Source organism: Papio anubis, chromosome 15 (assembly GCF_008728515.1).
Source record: "Papio anubis isolate 15944 chromosome 15, Panubis1.0, whole genome shotgun sequence".
NCBI classification, from domain to species: Eukaryota; Metazoa; Chordata; class Mammalia; order Primates; family Cercopithecidae; genus Papio; species Papio anubis.
In genome coordinates, this window is record NC_044990.1 from 6,417,000 (window position 1) to 6,436,356 (window position 19,357).

General features: G+C 39.5%; 1 protein-coding gene and 1 long non-coding RNA gene across 8 annotated transcripts in view; one reads left to right on the top strand and one right to left on the bottom strand.

Annotated features, from left to right (window-relative positions):
• Nucleotides 1–19,357, bottom strand: part of USP12 (ubiquitin specific peptidase 12) — a 170,283-nt gene that overhangs the window by 42,233 nt on the left and 108,693 nt on the right. For 6 of the 7 annotated variants that reach the window (XM_021929508.2, XM_017951148.3, XM_021929507.2 and 3 more), the window contains one exon: nucleotides 7,001–7,081. Coding sequence is in view for 2 of the 7 variants with exons in the window: in XM_003913697.3 (XP_003913746.1) it covers nucleotides 7,001–7,081 (81 nt within the window). In the remaining 5 variants the exon portion in view is untranslated. Of the gene's footprint in view, nucleotides 1–7,000; nucleotides 7,082–14,368; nucleotides 14,890–19,357 lie in introns of those variants that run through there. The other variant, XM_021929509.2, reaches the window with a different exon arrangement.
• On the top strand, nucleotides 1,042–4,738 carry LOC103879115. Its single transcript, XR_639564.3, has 2 exons — nucleotides 1,042–1,134; nucleotides 4,595–4,738. It is a non-coding gene; the product is annotated as an uncharacterized LOC103879115 (long non-coding RNA).

Genomic DNA, 19,357 nt, shown 5'->3' on the forward strand with positions numbered 1-19,357 from the left:
ATAGTCTCTAGGACAGATGACCTCGTTTCTCCACAAATGGATAACTTGAAAAAAGTTTGAAAAGGGCTCAAGAGACACCACAATCAAACTGCAAATGTAAATGCTGGAGTTTACTTAGATCCTGATTTACAAACCAACTATAAAAAGTCATCTTGGCCAGGCACAGTGGCTCAACGCCTGTAATCCCAGAACTTTGGGAAGCCGAGGTGGGTGGATTACTTGAGGTCAGGAGTTCGAGACCAGCCTGGTCAACGTGGTGAAACCCCATATCTACTAAAAATACAAAAACTAGCTGGGCATTTTACTCTTATAATCCCAGCTACTCGGGAGGCTGAGACAGGAGAATCGCTGGAACACAGGAGGCGGAGGTTATAGTGAGCCGAGATGGCACCACCACTGCACTCCAGCCTGGGCGACAGAGTGAGAATCCGTTTCCAAAAAAAAAAAAAAGTCATCTTTGAGACAAAAGAAGATACTTGAATATATACAGCATTGGATGATACTAAGAAATTGTTGACTTTGTTAGGCGTGATCATTAGATGATCATATTTTTTAAAACGTTCATGCCACTTAGAGACATGTAATTAAACTTGTCCCATTTATGGCCAAAATGACATGATGCCTAGGATTTCCTTTTCCAGGAAAAAAAAAAAAAAAAGGTCAGTGGAAGAGAATGAAAATATTGGTAATTGTTCAAGCTAGGTTAATGGTTCATGGTGATTCATTATATTTACCTATCCTACTCTAGCTTTTCAAAGGAGGCATTTAATCTTTGAGGTAAATTGTGTCATCATGTCATTATGTGTCAAAATCATAGCAAATAAAGGACCTAACCAGATAAATTCATAGGGAAGACAGAGACTAGGCAGAGCCAATAATTTCAGGGAAAAACTTTAAAAGCTCTGCTATGTTCAATCTCCTAATTGTCTGAATATGTTTCTTTTTTTCCACAGAGATTAAACAAATAAGATCCCTCTGCCCACTGAAACAAGAGTTACCAACTTTTTGAAGAGGCTTGGGAGATCCAAGCCCTCTCCAGCTGAGGACCTGAGACCTAGGGAGGACAATGACTTCTCACATCCACACCGCTAGTAGGAGACAAGCACCAGTTTCAGAAAAAGAGGTGCTTAAGAGGTATGTGATTAAAGCGTACTGGTATCATGATCATAAATGTAACTATAGATACACTTCAGTGCACCCTACCCAGGGGTTAAGTACACCTGAAACAGCATCCACAATGTTACTAAGATTAATTTACCCAGTATCCTGAATAATTTGTCTTAAAAATACTTGTATTTGTATCACAATCTAATCAAGCTAATGACCAACAAATGTAGTTATATCAACTAAAGAGAAGAGACAATGTCCATATTTTGGAATAGGCAACAGGGGAACTGAACAACTTCCACCGAGTAGGGAGATGAAAGCAAAAGAGATCATCTCGGAGTATATCAGAAATATTACGATAATGAGGACTGACCTATCTATAAAAAATACAAGAAGCAAATAGGATAGGCTAAAAAACTAGAGGGAGTCTCTATTTTGTAGACTACTGGAAGTCAGGCTCACACTTCTGTTCAACATGACTTGCTCATCTTTGGAATATAAAGCAAGAGTAACATTATGATCAATTCTCTGAGGCCTGCTATTAGTCTTCTTTTATTTACTTTCCTCAATCCCATTAAAGAAAAATTAAAGGTTGAAAGTACTACTCTTTCTCCAGAATAAGCTAACTTTCAATCTTATTAATAATTTTGAAACTTTTCCTTCAATTTTCTTGATTTTTAATATTAACTTTCATTCAAGGCCCTAAGACCTAAAAATTATCTTTCAAGAGTACAGCCTTCGTGCAAAAGGTTTTCTGGGATGATTTTCTCTATACTATTGTTTGTGAATGCTCAATTTCCTAAAAAACAAAAAAACAATGCTTTAGTGCTGAAATCAATGCTGTGTTATCTCAGCTGGTTTTTGAAGATCAAAGGTAGGTTTAAATCAGCGAGAGGAAATTTTAAAAGTTGCCACCCTACTCGAGGTCTGGTCATTGATTTTTCGATTGCTTAGTGAGTACAATCTCATTCTTGCTTTCAACGTGCTTTCTCTAATGCCTTTTTCTCCAAACCTTAACAAACATCCCACCGCAAATACTTTTTATATACCTACTACAAAGACCATTTTGAGCGCACATCCCTTACACATATTTATAAATTATATGTACTATATTATGTATATTAAAAATGTAAAGGAATGCAATTAAGAAAATGCACATTTTAGATTTTTGTCTTATTTATTATATAAGCTGTTATTTTCATGAAAAAATATTAGTTTTAAGTGAGAGCAAGGAGATTGGGTATATATTTTTGTAAAGGTTTTAGATTTTAAAACAGTAATTTGATAGTCTGGGTTTATGTTCAGTTATTTGGATATGTGGTTTTAACGGCTATCAAAACTGAAAAAGATTGTAAAGATACACAGGTACAAGGGAAGGAGAGTCTCACTACCTACCCTTACTTTTTAAATCATGGTATCCAATTTGTAGTCCTATCTACCAAATTAGTTTGAATCCATTTAGGAAATGCTTGCCTTGAGAGTCCCTCAGCCCAGTAATGAAGCACATAGTATCTGAAACCAAACTGTCTAGGTTCAAGTCTGGTTCCACTATCTGACCTCGGGAAATTACTAAACGGTTCTGTTTATCAGTTTCTTCATCTGCAAAAAGGGGACAATAAAGCACCTATCTCTTAGAATTTCTCAAATAATTAAATGAATCATCACGTAAAACACTCAGAACAGTTCCTGGCCCTTCATCATTTCATAGCTACATTTTTGTTGTTTTTTTTGAGACAGGGTCTTACTGTCACTCAGGCTGGAGGGCAGTGGTATGATCATGGCTCACTGCAGCCTCAACCTCCTAGGCTCAATATCCTCCCACCTCAGCCTCTGGAGTAAATGGGACCTCAGGCATGCACCGCTATGCCCCCAGCATGTTTTTTTTTGTTTGTTTTTTTTTTTTAGAGACAGGGTCTCACTATGTTGCCCAAGTTGGTCTCAGATTTCTGGGTTCAAAGCAATCCTCTCGTCTTGGCCTCCCAAAGTGCTGGGATTAAAGGCATGAGCCACTGTGGCCAGCCAATAGTTGCTTTTAAAACAACCTTTTAACTAAAATTATGTAATTCTCTAAAACTACATTTAAATTATAATAGATTTGCCACAGCAGAAATAAATGAGTGAGGGTGATGCCATCAACCATTTGACATCATGGAACTTGTAGTAACATACAACCGTATCATATACAGATAGAGTATAGGCACCAGTCTCATCCTTATGTTAAGAATAATGCTTAGTCTATCATTTTTAGATAAAAAATAAACATCATAAATTCTAATATTTTCTTCCCATTCCCAATGGATCATCTTACACACTTTATTTGGAGACTACTGGTTTTAACCACCATAATGTCAATAGCATTACTTTGTTTAAATACTGAGGCTGGGCACAGTGGTTCATGCCTGTAATCCCAGCACTTTGGGAGGCTGAGGCAGGAGGATCGCTTGAGACCAGGGATTCAACACCAGCACAGGCAATATAGTGAGACCCTGTCTCTACAAAAACCTTAAAACATTAGCTGAGCATGGTGGTGTGCACCTGCAGTCCCAGCTACTCAAGAGGTAAAGGCAGGAGGATGGCTTGAGACAGGGAGGTGAAGCTGCAGTGAGCCATGATCACTCACTGCACTCCAGCCTGGGTGACAGAGCAAGACCCTTTCTCAAAACAAAAACAAAAACAAACAAACAAACAAATCCAGATAAATAAAAAGCAAAAAATAAAACTGTGAAAAGGAACTGTTTTTGTAGAAGCACAACTTCCTCCCTGTCCCCCACGCTGGGCCTGGGTGACAGTGCCTGTTCTGTGAACATGCTGAGATGTTCTAAGGGAATGCCCTCTTCCACCAACCAGTTCTTGCTTAGGTGACCCTATTTTAGAACCTTGTATTTCCACACTCCCCTACCCACCACTCTTCTTACTCCAGCAGAGTAGACCAGACAATGAGTACCTAAGCCAGAAGTCTTCTTTTCATACTCCAATGGATGTCACTCCCTCACCCTACGTTCTTACTCCACTGCCCCAAGCTTCCTTGTAGGAACTGCTTTCTCTCCTCTATGCAAATTACTGTTGTGTTATCAATCAAAGCACTTTTACGGCCCCTAAAACAAGGCTGGACACTTGGTACAGTCTAGCCAGAGGACCTGGGCCGGAGCTCTTTTGCCAGGTTTGATATGGATATTCTCTGGACTCTCCAACAATGTAAACCTCAAGTAACCTATAGCCATCAGACGGGGAGAAATTGAATGAGAATGAAATCAATGCAAAAGAAAAGAGAACCAAGAGACACTTGCCCTAATGAAGTTTATAACCTAAAAATGGGAAGTTTCATTTTTATTTATTTTTATAATGGACCCTGCTCCAACTAACGACTAGAAGCAATTCAGGTTAAATAGCCTTTTATATGATAGACTAGAAAAGGAATCATAATTGTATAATAAAGATTCTGAAGGGAAGCACATTTCCTTTTTTTTTTTTTTTTTTAAACAAACAGCTTAAAACCTCAGAAGACAGGAAAAGCACGTTTCACAGCACCCTCGCAAACGGAGTTCCTGCGGCCAGCCCACTTGTGTGTTGAGGCCCACCTGTATTAGAAAATTAATAAACAACCATACAATAAAACAATGAAAAAAAGCTATTCAAAAACAATGCACAGACTATATTACAAGTAGGAAAGATACACTAAACTGTGGTTTAAATCACTCTCTATCAGCTCTACTAAAATAAGTACTAACCAGCTACAATATAAAAGGAAAAAAGGCAATTTGATTTAGCCAGTTAAAACTTGTTTTCAAAGAATTTAGCTGACGACGTAAACAGCTGGCTTGTAAGTGGGATACTTTACAGCAAATTTCCCCATCCAAAGCTCCTCAAGTCACACCAGTATTTCTCCTCTCTACTTCCAATAATATCAGGAATAGCATTGTATCTATGAGATAAGCTAAGAGGAAATCCTCATTCTATGTATTATACAAATTATAGTGACAGGTAATTATCCCTCACTAAGAGTAAGCTGCCATAAGAGCCATCATCTGTGAAAATATTCTTACAAGACAAAAATATCTACAATTGAAAGTAACAGAAAACAGGTTGTCATCAAAGCACTAAGAGCAACCACTCTGTTTAATTTTCTGCTAATTTAATTTGTGGTTATTTTCCTTCTCTCTATTAAAAAAAAAAAAAAAGGCTTGGGCAATATAGCAAGATCCCATCTCTACAAATAATTTTTTAAAAAATTTGACAGACATGGTGGTGTGTGCCTGTGGTCCCAGCTACTCAGGAGGCTAAGGCAGGATTGCCTGAGCCCAGGAGGTGAAGGCTGCAGTGAGCTGTGATCACACCACCACACTCCAGACTCCAGCCTGCTGCATGGAATTAACCACTCCACTAGCTCTGCTGCATCTACTCTGACCAGTTTTATTTCTGAGTATAATTCACAATGTTTCCCAACCTTTAATAGTTGGAGCTGTGACCCCTGTAGATATGTTAATTTTATATATAATAACGAGGCACAGACACCAGAAGTTCTATTTCTATTCATCAAATGAATCTCTCTAGGGGATAAAGACAAAGAGTCCTCTGATGGTCTCTTAGTAAGTTTATTCTCTCCTGCTTGTCTTAATTTTATTGTTAAGAATTCTAAATGAAATGCTGTTTTTTAAATTAGAATATAAGGCTAAATTCCAGAAAAAAATAAGCGAGAGGAGTAATGAGCAGCCTGTTCTGAACAGAGAGAAAGGTAGGGGAGTGATGATTCTTTGTTATAGGTTATATGCATAGTGCACAGAGACAATTCCCAAAGCACAGGGAATCACACACATCACTTCAACTGCCTTCCTCAAATCCATGAGAAACCCATCTCAAACGCCCTATGTATGGACTAATATTTAGAGTCCACCAATCTGTTCAATATAACTTACTGTGTTACCTATTTTATCAATATATGCATTTTAAAACACCTGCCATGGATTCACCTAATAGTACAGTACAACAGTATAAAATAAACTACCACAACAATTATATAGCACAGGTTTGTGATACCCCCCAGTGACTCAGAACAGACAACATTCAGGTAAACTTCTCAAATTTTCCTAAAGTCTTAAAAATGTGTAATTACTAGAATTACCTCCATAAGAACTGGGATGTACTCTTTCCCCACATTTCACACTTTTATATCTCTAGCACTGGTGCAATGACAGAAGTAAATTGTCAAATACCCCATAGATACATGGAGGCATTTGCACAGCTAAATTTATACTTGTACATTTCTACCACTTAGTCAAGTAAATCATTCTCAAAGAATCAAGAGTTCACTTGGACTAGGTTATATATTAACACTAAATTTTGGCTATGATAAATTTCTGACAAAATAGGGACAATCAGATTGACAAGTTAGAAACTATTCTATCTCTAAGATTTTAAGATGTGAGACAACTGGCCAGGCGCAGTGGCTGATACCTGCAATCCCAGCACTTTGGGAGGCCAAGGCGGGTGGATCACGAGTTCAAGAGATGGAGACCATCCTGGCTAACACGGTGAAACCCCGTCTCTACTAAAAATATAAAAAATTAGCCATGCGTGGTGGCAGGTGCCTGTAGTCCCAGCTACTCAGGAGGCTGAGACAGGAGAATGGCCTGAACCCGGGAGGTGGAGCTTGCAGTGAGCCGAGATGGCGCTACTGCACTCCAGCCTGGGTGATAGAGCGAGACTCTGTCTCAAAAAGAACAGGCAACTTTGTTTCCCTTCCCTTGAAGATCATTTCAAAATTCCCAATCAGGTCTCTTGGCATTTAATTCTATTAATACAAAAGAACAATTTTTCTTTAATAACTTATGAAATGCATTCATCGTCTTTAAAACTCCTTCCAAACATGATTCTAAGTGTACCAATGGATACTTACATTGACTAATCCAAAATAGTGCTCATTGACTGGAAACTGTTCTGGACCAATCTCTTTCTCTAATGCCGAAGCATTGGCGCCCTAGAAAATGAAAAACAAAAATCTTAGTATTTATAGTAGTCATGCACCGCACAATGACGCTTCAGTCAGTGACGGGCCGCAGCATGATGGTCCTATCAGATTACAACGGAGCTGCCCTACACAGGTGTGTCTGTATCCTTCACACTGTATTTTTAACTGTACCTTTCTTATGTTTAGATATGTTCAGATGCACACTTACTCCCGTGTTACAACTGCCTAGAAAACACAGGAGCATGCTAAATAGATTTGCAGCCTTCGAGCAATAGGCTCTACCATCTAGCTAGGCGTGCAGTAGGCTCTACCACCTCGGTTTGTGTAAAACACTCTATGATGTTCACATGCACAATGATGAAATGGCCTAATGAAGCATTTCTCACAGCATATCCTCATCATTACACGACTGCATGTTCGTAGTGTTGTCATAACTACAGAGGTGTTAGAAACACCCTGTAAAAAAAACTATCTGTGATCCCTATTGCAACCTAACACAAAGAAAAGAAAAAAGGAGAAGAGAAAGAATGATATTGAAGAGTAAAGGCTTTTGATAATGGCTAAAAATTGGTTTATAGGAACTTTCTCACAGAACCAAAGCCTGGATCAAGGAATTACATTCACAACATGTTCTTTTTTTCTAAGTAATGAATGAAATTTCCTGCTGTATCATGTACTCTAACAGGAGTGTAATCTGATAGCACACATCTCTGAGAGCCAAACTTCTGTGAAACTAAATATAAATATGCACATGCTCAGTGGCCTTGCAATTCTGAAGTATAAACCTGAAATTCTTACACAGAACTGAAGCTGACAAGAATGTTTACTGCAGTATCATTTATGATTGCAGCTGACAGCAGTCTAGATGGTCCATCACTGGGGAAACAGATACGTAAAATGTGACAGCATACTACATAGTAGAGCCAAAATAAATGAACTAGGTTTACACAAAGAAACATGAGCATCTCAAAAACACAATGTTAAATGAAAAAAAGAAAAATTAGATTAACGTAAAACACCAACATGTGTGTGTGTTTAATAGCACATGGAAAGTAGACTGAAGAATGTATATTAAATATACTATATACCTGAGTGGTGCTGGAAGAGGGATGGGCCATGGAATTGGGAATGGGGTAAAGGAGAAAAAAACAAAATCCAAGAAACAATGACCTCGCACAGACAATCATAGTGTGTCACGGTTTCAAGAGTGTGATCAACTCAATTCTGTGCACCTGTGGTCCCTGAAGACCATGTGAAAGGGAGGGGGAGAAACGTGGCCCTGAGCACCATGGTGGGTGATGACATATAAGCAGATACAACTAAATAGACTCTAAAATGTAGTTTGAAAGGGAAATAAAAGCAATTCTGCTAATATGACTCTGAATATGTTTACCTTGAAAATTCCCAGGAAAACATAATAGATAAGTATAACTGATAGGACATTGCTCAAAAAATACCCAAATGTCACACTGAAGAACTGCAGAGACAACACGCCTCTTCAGCTACACCGGGCATATAGTCAACAACGCACCAGTGCTCAGAATCCCACATCTGCTGCTTCCTTCCTGCACGAGACTCCTAAACCTGGGAAGTCCAGAACCCTTGTTAGACACTGAGTCTTCAATTTCCTGACAGCTCTAGGCTGAAAAGGAGGACTGATAAAGGCACATGGTGAGTTGGCAGTCAAGTTCCACCAAAACAGGACGTTTCTTCTAATATCTTCCAGCCAACCAGCACTTCACACCTCATATATACAGGATACTGTCTTTATTTTTTTGACTTGGGAAATCAATTTTTGGTTTTATATAAAACCTTGATACCATCACTAGTTAATAGATATCATTTATTTCTAAATTTGGATAGCAATATGTCGTAACAATACCAAATTCAATTATTACAGCAACTTCACGATCCACTAAAAACTGATGGGAATATGGCAAGCCCTACTACCCCTCACCCTGCCAGCTCAAAAGTCCCTCATATATGTTGAAAATAACCAACAAACCCGGGTTTTTAACACCTGTCGTAAAAATTCAAACTGATACTGGCTTATTCAAATGAGTATAATCCTTTCCCCCCACCAAAACAGAAGAAACGTGCCATCAACCAAAATACAACCTCAAATACTTACCTATCTAGAACAATAAAATACCAGTGCATACATCTTAGGAAGGCATTTCTGGCCTTTAAGATGCACTAAGAACAAGTTAACGGGTGAAGATGATCCCTCCACTGTTAGCCGAATCACACGCCACTCGCCTTGTATTCTAACCACCCCACATGTCCACCTGTCACCATATGTACCACGTACTTTCATGCCTGCTTAGTAAGCTCTTCTCCCACCCCCTTGTCCTCACAGCAGTTTCAACTATGGGTCAGGTCTCTCTGTGCCTCAGTTTCCCAACTGTTAAAGAAAAATGTTAGCAACTACTTTATAGGGTGACTATAAATTAACAGAATTTTAACTTTTCTTTTTTTCTTTTTTGAGACTGAGTCTGGCTCTGTCGCCCAGGCTGGAGTGCAGTGGCCGGATCTCAGCTCACTGCAAGCTCCGCCTCCCGGGTTTACGCCATTCTCCTGCCTCAGCCTCCGGAGTAGCTGGGACCACAGGCGCCCGCCACCTCGCCCGGCTAGTTTTTTGTATTTTTTAGTAGAGACGGGGTTTCACCGTGTTAGCCAGGATGGTCTCGATCTCCTGACCTTGTGATCCGCCCGTCTCAGCCTCCCAAAGTGCTGGGATTACAGGCTTGAGCCACCGCGCCCGGCCGAATTTTAACTTTTCTAAGGCAGCTGGTGGCGCCTGGCACACAAGCAGGTGTCCAATAAATGTTGGTCCTCTTCTTACCCTTCCCTTTAAACAAAAAGAAAACAGTCACAGTAATACATCTTTTCTGCTCCGTGCAAAAGCTAAGAAATGACAAGAGGAAAATCAGAAGACAAAACAAGACAGCTATAATACAAAAAAATAGATACCCTCCTTAGTTTAGCAGACAAGAGCCAATTCCCTCAAGTGGCCCCCAGAGGTATCATCACTGTACTCCCCCACACAGCCTAACAACAAAGCAGAACCATAATCCAATTCAGAAATCTGAGAACAGTAGGCCAAGAGTGGTAGGGGAGAAAGAGCTGTAGATCATCATAATTTAACCTTTCTGGATTTAAGAATCTTCATTTGCAAAATAAAAGGGTCAGAATCCTCAGTGATTTTCAAAACTCCCAGTTACAAATTTTCTGTTGGGTTTTCAAGTAAGCCTTTACATGAACTAAGATTTTCATGGCTAAAACTATTCAGAAAATTAAAAGATCATATGATTTCTAAAATTCCTTCTCACTCAACATTCTATCGTTTCTGATGACTTTCATCAATGCTTCTGAAGACATTACTGTTTTAACACAAAACTCTAGGGAAGTCTAAGACAATCAATATATGCCAAGCCAAGTCCACAATTCAACAGCTTGAAGAATGATGGTTAGGACAGACTGACGGTAGCAGATTGAAATGAAAAGTACAAAGAAGGAACAGTACTCACCTTATTACAGTTCTAAACTAAGGCACAGCACCATAAACTATGCCTTCCTGTGGTAATGACTGTGCAGGAGATTCTGCAGATGCAGGAGAAGCATGCTTATTGCATGCATTCAAGGTTTTCCTCAACAGAAATGATCAGGGTACACTCCTCTCTCTAGCCTAATGCTAACTAAAAAGGCAAAAGATTATACTAAGCAATTGGTTTCTGCTGAGTTGTTTTTAAATTTAACAGCGTTTTCAACACCAGAGTTAGACATAACTGGTGAAAACCAACTGCAAAGTCAAAATTTTGCTGTTCGATTGCAACCATCTTTAAGACATTCCTGAAGGATTTTGTTGAAGGCTGACAAATTCTATCATATCACATAATAGTCCTACAATCACCCAAAAATTTAAAGTGAGCCTAGAAAAAGTAAACATTCAATAATAATAGCTCCATTACCACATTTAAGAAGTATGACCCTATCAAAACTAACAATAGCTTTTATGAAATCAGTGGTTCTTTACTGGTATAAAGGGAAGGCATGATGGTGAGTTAAGAAGTTCTGCTCCAGGCCAGGCGTGGTGGATCTCCTGAGATCAGGAGTTTGAGACCAGCCTGGCCAACATGGCGAAACTCCGTCTCTACTAAAAATACAAAAAATTAGTCAGGTGTGGTGGTGGGCGCCTGTAATTCCAGCTACTCGGGAGGCTGAGGCTGCAGTGAGTCAAGATCGCGCCACTGCACTCCAGCCTAGGCAACAAAAGCAAAACTCCAACAACAACAACAACAAAAAGTAGTACTTCTGCTCTGGAGTCTTCATAGGTATCAGAATTAATTTATTTTTGTCTGAGCACATGACACACACAAATGGAAGAAGACATTTTTTTCTGACTTCTGTGCCCATTTTTGTAACTTAGGCAAAAGATGAGACTTAGTACCCTTACTACAGAATTCATCATGAAGAAGTAATTAGCTACTCAGGCCCTTCTGATGAAAACAATCAAAAGATAGGTGAAATTGAAAAATAACTATTAACTGAGCTAGTGATAAAAATAATCTGCAGGAATCAAAAAACAAAGTGATGGGGTAATTACGAGAGATAAGCAAACATCAAAGACTTCCCACTGCTGGTATTTTCTGACCCTAGCGACCTTTAAATTCTCTTCCAGCAGCTGAATGGAATGGTATGCAGGAAACAGGTGCTAAAACTTAGGGCCCACTCAAGACAGGGAGGACAACAGGCAATATGAGCATGAAGTCGAGATCTCCAAAGAGTTTCTCTTCAATGTAAAAGGGAACCAGTAATAATCCCACACTACAAGAAACAGCAAGAAAACTTGCTTGACTTGTCCTTGGCACTTAGGAGTAGAGACAGGAAGAAAGAAGAAGTATCTTCCAAAACTCATAACTATAACTAGGCCCTTCTAAAAGTCTGTGACCCAAATTTCCACAAACTGTGATCAAAAAAAAAAAAAAAAAAAAACCTCAGTAGAGAATTCAAAGAAATCCTAAATTGAGAGTGCCCTCCTTCCACCTCTTCTACTCCACAAAAGGCAGAATCACAAATTCACTCTGGAATGAGATGAATTCAATCCACCCACAAAGAATTCCTACAAGTACAATGCCAAGAGATTTGAATTCATAAATCAAAAATTACAAAAACACACAGGAAAAGAAAGCCCCATGAATAAGAGCCCCATGAAGAAATGCAGACAGCAGAATGAAACTCAAAAAGTTACTGACAGGCACAGGATGTAAAACAAATGTCTAATATGTGTCAACAAATGACAATGAATTGATTGTAAGAACAAAGATGAGACTCTAAGCAGATGTTTAAAAAGAACTAAATACAACTTCAAAATATAAAAGTTGCAAAAGCTGAAGTAAAAACTCAATGGTGTGGCCAGGCATGGTGGCTCAAGCCTGTAATCCCAGCACTTTGGGGAGGCCAAGGCGGGTGGACTCAGGAGACCAAGACCAGCTTGGGCAACATGGCAAAACCCCGTGATATGGTTTGGCTCTGTGTCCCCACCCAAATGTCATCTTGAATTGTACTTCCATAATTTCCACATGTTGTGGGAGGAACCTGGTAAGAAATAATTTCAATCATCGGGGTGGTTCCCCCATACTGTTCTCGTGGTAGTGAGTAAGTCTTACGAGATCTAGTTTTATCAGGGGTTTCTGATTTTGCATCTTTCTCATTTTCTCTTGCCACCGCCCCATAAGAAGTGCCTTTCTCCTCCTCCCATGATTCTGACCCCTCCCCAGCCATGTGCAACTGTAAGTCCAATTAAAACTCTTTTTCTTCCCAGTCTTGGATATGTCTGTATCAACAGTGTGAAAACGGACTAAAACACCCCATCTTTACCAAAAATACAAAAAATTAGCCAGGCATGGTGGTACGCAACTATAGTCCCAACTACTCGGAAGGCGGAGATATGAGGATCACACGAGCCTGGGAGGTGGAAGTTGCAGTGAGCCGGCAGCGCGCCACTACAGCTTGGATGACAGAGTGAGACCCCATCTCAAAATAAATAAATAAATAAACGTTAAAAAAATTTTTTTTAGTGGATGTGCTTAAGAACTAAACAAGGTTAATATCAGACAGTATTTTTTAGCCAATATTCCTGTCAATGTAAGGTTATTAATGAAAACTCAAGTTTCATTAAAAACAGGAAACGTGGCCAGGCACGGTGGCTCACACCTGTAATCCCAGCACTTTTGGGAGGCTGAGGCAGGCAAATCAAGAGGTCAGGAGATTGAGACCATCCTGGCTAACACGGTGAAATCCCGTCTCTACTAAAAATACAAAAAAATTAGCCAGGCGTGGTGGCGGCGCCTACAGTCCCAGCTACTTGGGAGGCTGAGGCAGGAGAATGGCATGAACCTGGGAGGTGGAGCTTGCAGTGAGCTGAGATTGCGCCACTGCACTCCGGTCTGGGTGACAGAGTGAGACTCCATCTCAAAAAAACAAAACAAAACAAAACAAAACAAAAAACAGGAAATATTTTACAAAGATTTCACGGGAGAATGGATCCATTACAGAACTGCTGTAGAGAGACCACGGTATACTACAAGTAGCACTAAACTAGCAAAGCTACAGACTTGAGTCTGGTCTTGGCCATGACGTTAAGTTGGAAATGACTTGAGATAGATCATTCTCTCCAGACCTCAGTTTCCTCAGATGTAAAACTTCTGTCTATAGTACCTTCCATCCCCACATTTCCAGCAACATATGAATTTTACGGCTCTTCCAATCTCATTAAAACATTAAATACACAATGTTGGATAGTCTATTAAAAGTCAAACATTAACAAAGTCCTGAATGAGTTAGGAAATAGCATCATATCCTCAACAACAGCTGTCCAATACTAAGAATTTGTAGGCTGATATGGTTTGGCTCTTGTCCCCACCCAAATCTCATCTTGAATTGTAGCTCTCGTAATTCCCACGTGTCGTGGGAGGGACCCAGTAGGAGGTAACTAAATCATAGGCATGGGTTTTCCCATGCTGTTCTCGTGATAGTGAATAAGTCTCATGAGATCTGATGGTTTTATAAAGGGCAGTTCCCCTGCACACGCTCTCTTGCCTGCCACCATGGAAGACATGCCTTTGCTGATCCTCTGCATTCCACCATGATTTTAAGGCCTACCCAGCCATGTGGAACTGAGAGTCCATTAAATCTCTTTTTCTTTATAAATTACCCAGTCTCAGGTATTTCTTCACACCAGCATGAAAATGGACTAATACACAGGCAATGGGGCAAGTATCTCCTTCAACTTACCTAGTATGAATTCTTGAAAAGATGAGGGTTTGTTCTTTTCACACCCAGAAATCGCCATCCAAGTGAAATAATAATAGGCTGAAATTACAAAGATACCCTTGGCCTATTATTTTGATAATATAAAAGTAACTATATATTAAATGTTGTGAGCAACCCAAAAATATCTGCAAATAGGAAAAAAATAATCTGGGAGATGGCTATCCTGCAATTAAATAATTTTTACATAGTCAACCATGGAAAACATATAACTATCTACCTTTCACTCCTTTCACTCTGCCATTATGAAAAAGATAAAAATTACACAAAAGTAAACTGAAAACAATTAATTCAATCTGGAATTTATGTAATTCCTTAACTTAAAAATCTCCTGGCCCACAACATCTACATCTAAAACTAGATTATGGCTAAAACATGGTGTCTATGAGGATATGTCATCTTGAAAAGTTACATTCAGTATATACTGTTTCAGAAAGTACAGAACAGTACACCTTACCAAGAAATTAAAAATGATGAAAACACAAAAGAATGTGCATCTATCAAAATAAATAAATAAATAAAAGTAATTTTAAAAAATTTAAAAAAAGAATGTGCATCTATCATTTGGAAAATGTATTTAAATAGTTAGCCAAACTATTAGTTTCCACACAACTTTAACACAAATAAAGAGAAAATTCAATACACTGTTCCAGTTTCATGTTTCAAATCATATTTTAGAATGCAGTGTGTATCATTTTAAGTTAGATCAGGTCAGTACACAAAGGAGAACTGCCAAATCAGGCAGGAAAAGCTTCCCGGAGGTGGGAAAAGCACGTGACTTGGTAAAATAAGAAAAGTTCTGGAGGCACAGGAAGCAGCCCATGTGAGGGTGTAAGGGTATAAACACAACAAAGAAGTGAATGTGAGCTGTAAAGATGAATCCAAAGTATAAAGGTGAAACAAGTTTATCTCATAGATGAAAAAGGGTGAAGAGTCAAAGAGAAGGCTTAACCCTCATACCTGTTCTAGAAAACACCATGTGCCCTGAAACCAAATCAAAGGCAATGAAAATATTTATGACAAAACACATTATATCTACACAATGAGTCTGAGGAATCATAAAAAGAGTATCAAAGCAGTAGGCCTCGGGATATGTGAAATTCAGTATCTGACTACCTGTGTTCTCTCTAGCCCTGTGCTAGTAACTGGAGAACATGATTTTTAAAGTGTGGTACCCATTAGTGAGTGGTGAGGTCTTTGCAGTGGACCACTACCATCTTCTTTTTCAGTAAAACAGATCAGATACACATCTTTATTAGGAGTAAACAAAGGCTTCTCAAACTTTTGTTTCAATATGGAAATATAAATGTATGTACTGGGTCTCATTTCTCAATGTAGGTTGAAATTTTTTATATTTTATATACAAAAGCATAAGAAAAATGTCAAAATCATAATTCAACTGGGGAGTAGACAGTGAATAAAAATTAGCTTTTCATGATCACATATAAATAAAAATCAATTTAAAAATAAATTTAAAGATACAGAGACAACAGAATAAGTGTCCAAACTATGTCACAACACACGATGTACTATAGCAAGTCTGGACAGGAACAACATTGAGTGCTGGAGAACTTGGAAAAGCTTCACAAACAGATGGAACTGAGAGTCACTTCCAAGATGGCCAAATAGGAACAGCTCTGGTCTATAGCTTCCTGTGAGATCGATGCAGAAGACGGGTGATTTCTGCATTTCCAACTGAGGTACCTGGTTCATCTCATTGGGACTGTCTGGAGAGTGGGTGCAGCCCACAGAGGGCGAGCGGAAGCAGGGTGGGCTGTCATCTCACCCAGGAAATGCAAGGGGTCAGGGGATTTCCCTTTCCTAGCTAAGGGAAGCCATGAGTGACTGTACCTGGAGGAAGGGTACACTCTGCCCAAATACTGTGCTTTTCCCATGGTCTTCGCAACTGGCAGACCAGGAGACTCCCTCCCATGCCTGGCTTGGTGGGTCCCACACCCAGGGAGCCTTGCACACTGCTAGCACAGCAGTCTGAGATTGACCTGGGACCCTGGAGCTTGGCAGGGGGAGTGGCGTCCACCATTGCTGAGGCTTGAGTAGGCAGTTCTGTGCTCACAGTATAAACAAAGCGGCAGGGAAGCCTGAACTGGGCGGAGCCCACTGCAACTCACCAAGGCCTACTGCCACTCTAGATTCCACCTCTGGGGGCAGGGAATATCTGAACAAAAGGCAGCAGACAGCTTCTGCAGACTTAAACATCCCTGCCTGACAGCTCTAAGAGAGCAGTGGTTCTCCTAGCATGGCATTAGAGCTCCGATAACAGGCAGACTGCCTCCTCAAGTGGGTCCCTGACTGGGAGTGTAGCCTGACTGGGAGACACCTCCCAGCAGGGGCCGACAGACACCTCATTCAGGCGGGTGCCCCTTTGGGACAAAGCTTCCAGAGGAAGGATCAGGCAGCAATATTTGCTGTTCTGCGGCCTCCACCAGTGATACCCAGGCAAACAGGGTCTGGAGTGGACCTCTAGTAAACTCCAACAGACCTGCAGCTGAGGGGCCTGTGAGAAGGAAAACTAACAGAAAGGAATAGCACAAACAGAACCAAATGAGCCAGGCTTTGACTCTTTCTTCAGGGGTATTTTCATCATAGCTTTTCATGTTGGTACAATGAAAGCCCTGAACTACGAAGAGTAGGCATTTAAACGTTCCAACTACAGGCTGGGCAGGGCACTGAGTGACAGCCTTCAAACCAGAAGGCTACATTCCTGTCCCCATTCTAATATAAACTAAACTACTGAACCACTGCAATAAAACACTGCCTCAGTTTTCTCATCAGTAAGATGGGAGACCAGATTTGTAGCATCTATTGCAAACCCCAAATGCTACAATTCTAAAACAGCATCACTACTGTAGAGTTACCAAAGTTTAAATTTAGAACAAATAAATTTTTTTAAACATTTGAGCTCCAAATTACTAATCTGCAAAAAAAGGGCAAGTAAGACTTGCAACACGGCCTGTTTCTGTGAAAAATGTATAGAAGATGTTCAGAACAAGGCCTGGCACAACAGGCCCAAAGCCAACTTCCTTTGCCCATCTTCCTCCATCCCAACTACAGTGCCATCTACTACTCTTTCCTTCGGATGAGTCTTTCAAAAAACACAGTCCTGACACAATTTCTGTGGCTGGGAGGGAAAGTATCTGGGGGTTCTGCACTGATCTGCGGTCATCCTAAGAATCTTGGGCTATACTTCCTCTAGTGGCCTCCTCTGTTTTTAACTATCCCATCGAAGTTAAAATGTGCACCATAAAAAGTAGAAAGGTCTAGACCTAAAACTGGCATTGCACCATTGCAGTACACGTGGCGGAAGCTTGCAAAAGCTTAAAATCAGAAATTGGCACAAAGCAAAGTGACCCTCGGTAAGATACGATATGGTACCAACGACACAAAAGGGAACAGAGAGGTTCAGTTGCCAACACTAATGGAGAAGTCAGAACATGTTGCTAACTCTGAGAGAAATGAAATATTGTACAACCAATTATCAAGCTCTAATAATCATATGATCAAAGGGCCTTTGTCTCTATTCCTCTCTATCACAAGTCTTCTGAAAACCACTTGTTTCATTGCAGGAAGAAAGAGAAACAATATGAATTTGCTGTCCAGTAGTGTTTATGTTTGTGTATATATCCCATCCTCCCAACCTACCCTCCATATCACTCCTAAACATCTTCAACCTGATAGGGAAGATTTCTGGCAAGTTTTCAAAAACAGAATTTCTTCCCAGAAGAAATTAAAAGTAGTTTATTTCTCCTTCAGCTGCCACCACAGAAGCACATATGTAACATATTAAAACACACAAATTTCTCATCTAAGCAGTTCAGAAAAAATCCAATTCTATGATTAATCACTGGGCAAATAACTGCAAATCTAAATTTACTCAGAGGACTCCACTTATGTAATAAAAAACAAGTTACATATCTGAATCAATATTATAATTCATTGCTAAAATAACTAAACCAAACCAACAGGCATGTAATTTTAACTTTCAAAAATTCAAATGTCCACTAGAAACTCAATATTCCTATCTGACATATCAAAAGGCACAGTATTCCAATTATTTTATTCAGTATTTTCAATGAAGTTTCACCACATAATTCATGGCTAAATGTGTTACAGAGAATATTTAGAAAGAACAAAAGAAGATTCGGATTTACCTTAAGTCTTTTAACTCAGTTAAGATATGGAAATATAAGACCACTGGATGCCAAAAAACAAACAAACAAAAACCAAGCTTTTGATCTGTAAATGTTCACAATGAGACAATGAGCTACTGAAAGAAATCACATTACTTCATCTCTGTCAGAAGTGACAGTAGTGATAATACTGGCTTTTCCAAGAACCACTCTGTCAAGCCTTCACATTTGGCTTAACAATAACATCAAAAGGGAAATTCTCAAATATGACCAAACTCAGCATAACAACATACTTGAGTGTGCACAATGAAACTTCACAGATCCTACTTTCCTAACAATACAAAAAACTTTCAAAAAATTAATCAAATACTCTCATGGATGCCAAACATTTAAAACATAACTATATCTGAACTCCATAACTGGCACCTTACCTAAGGCAAAAAGGGGGCAAGATGTGTTTTTTCAGCATCTTCACATTGTCTTCAATGCAGGGATTCACCCACTTTGGTGAACAAATTACAAGAAAGTTTCATCAAGCTCTTTCTACCATATTATTGACAATTTCTGTATCTATTTCACCAAATAAGGTTTCAGCTCTATGAAAAGCAAGGATCCCTGGATTGCCACCCTGCATACCCTTCAGACACCTGACTTGGATAACAGATTTCTGTGATTATGCTCAATGAGAAAACCTGTGTTGATGTTTTTCCACTTATAAATACATGAACACTTCTATTTTTCCCAACACCTACGTTATAGTATAATAAAGTATCTGTAAAGTACCTACCACTCCTGAGAAGAAAAT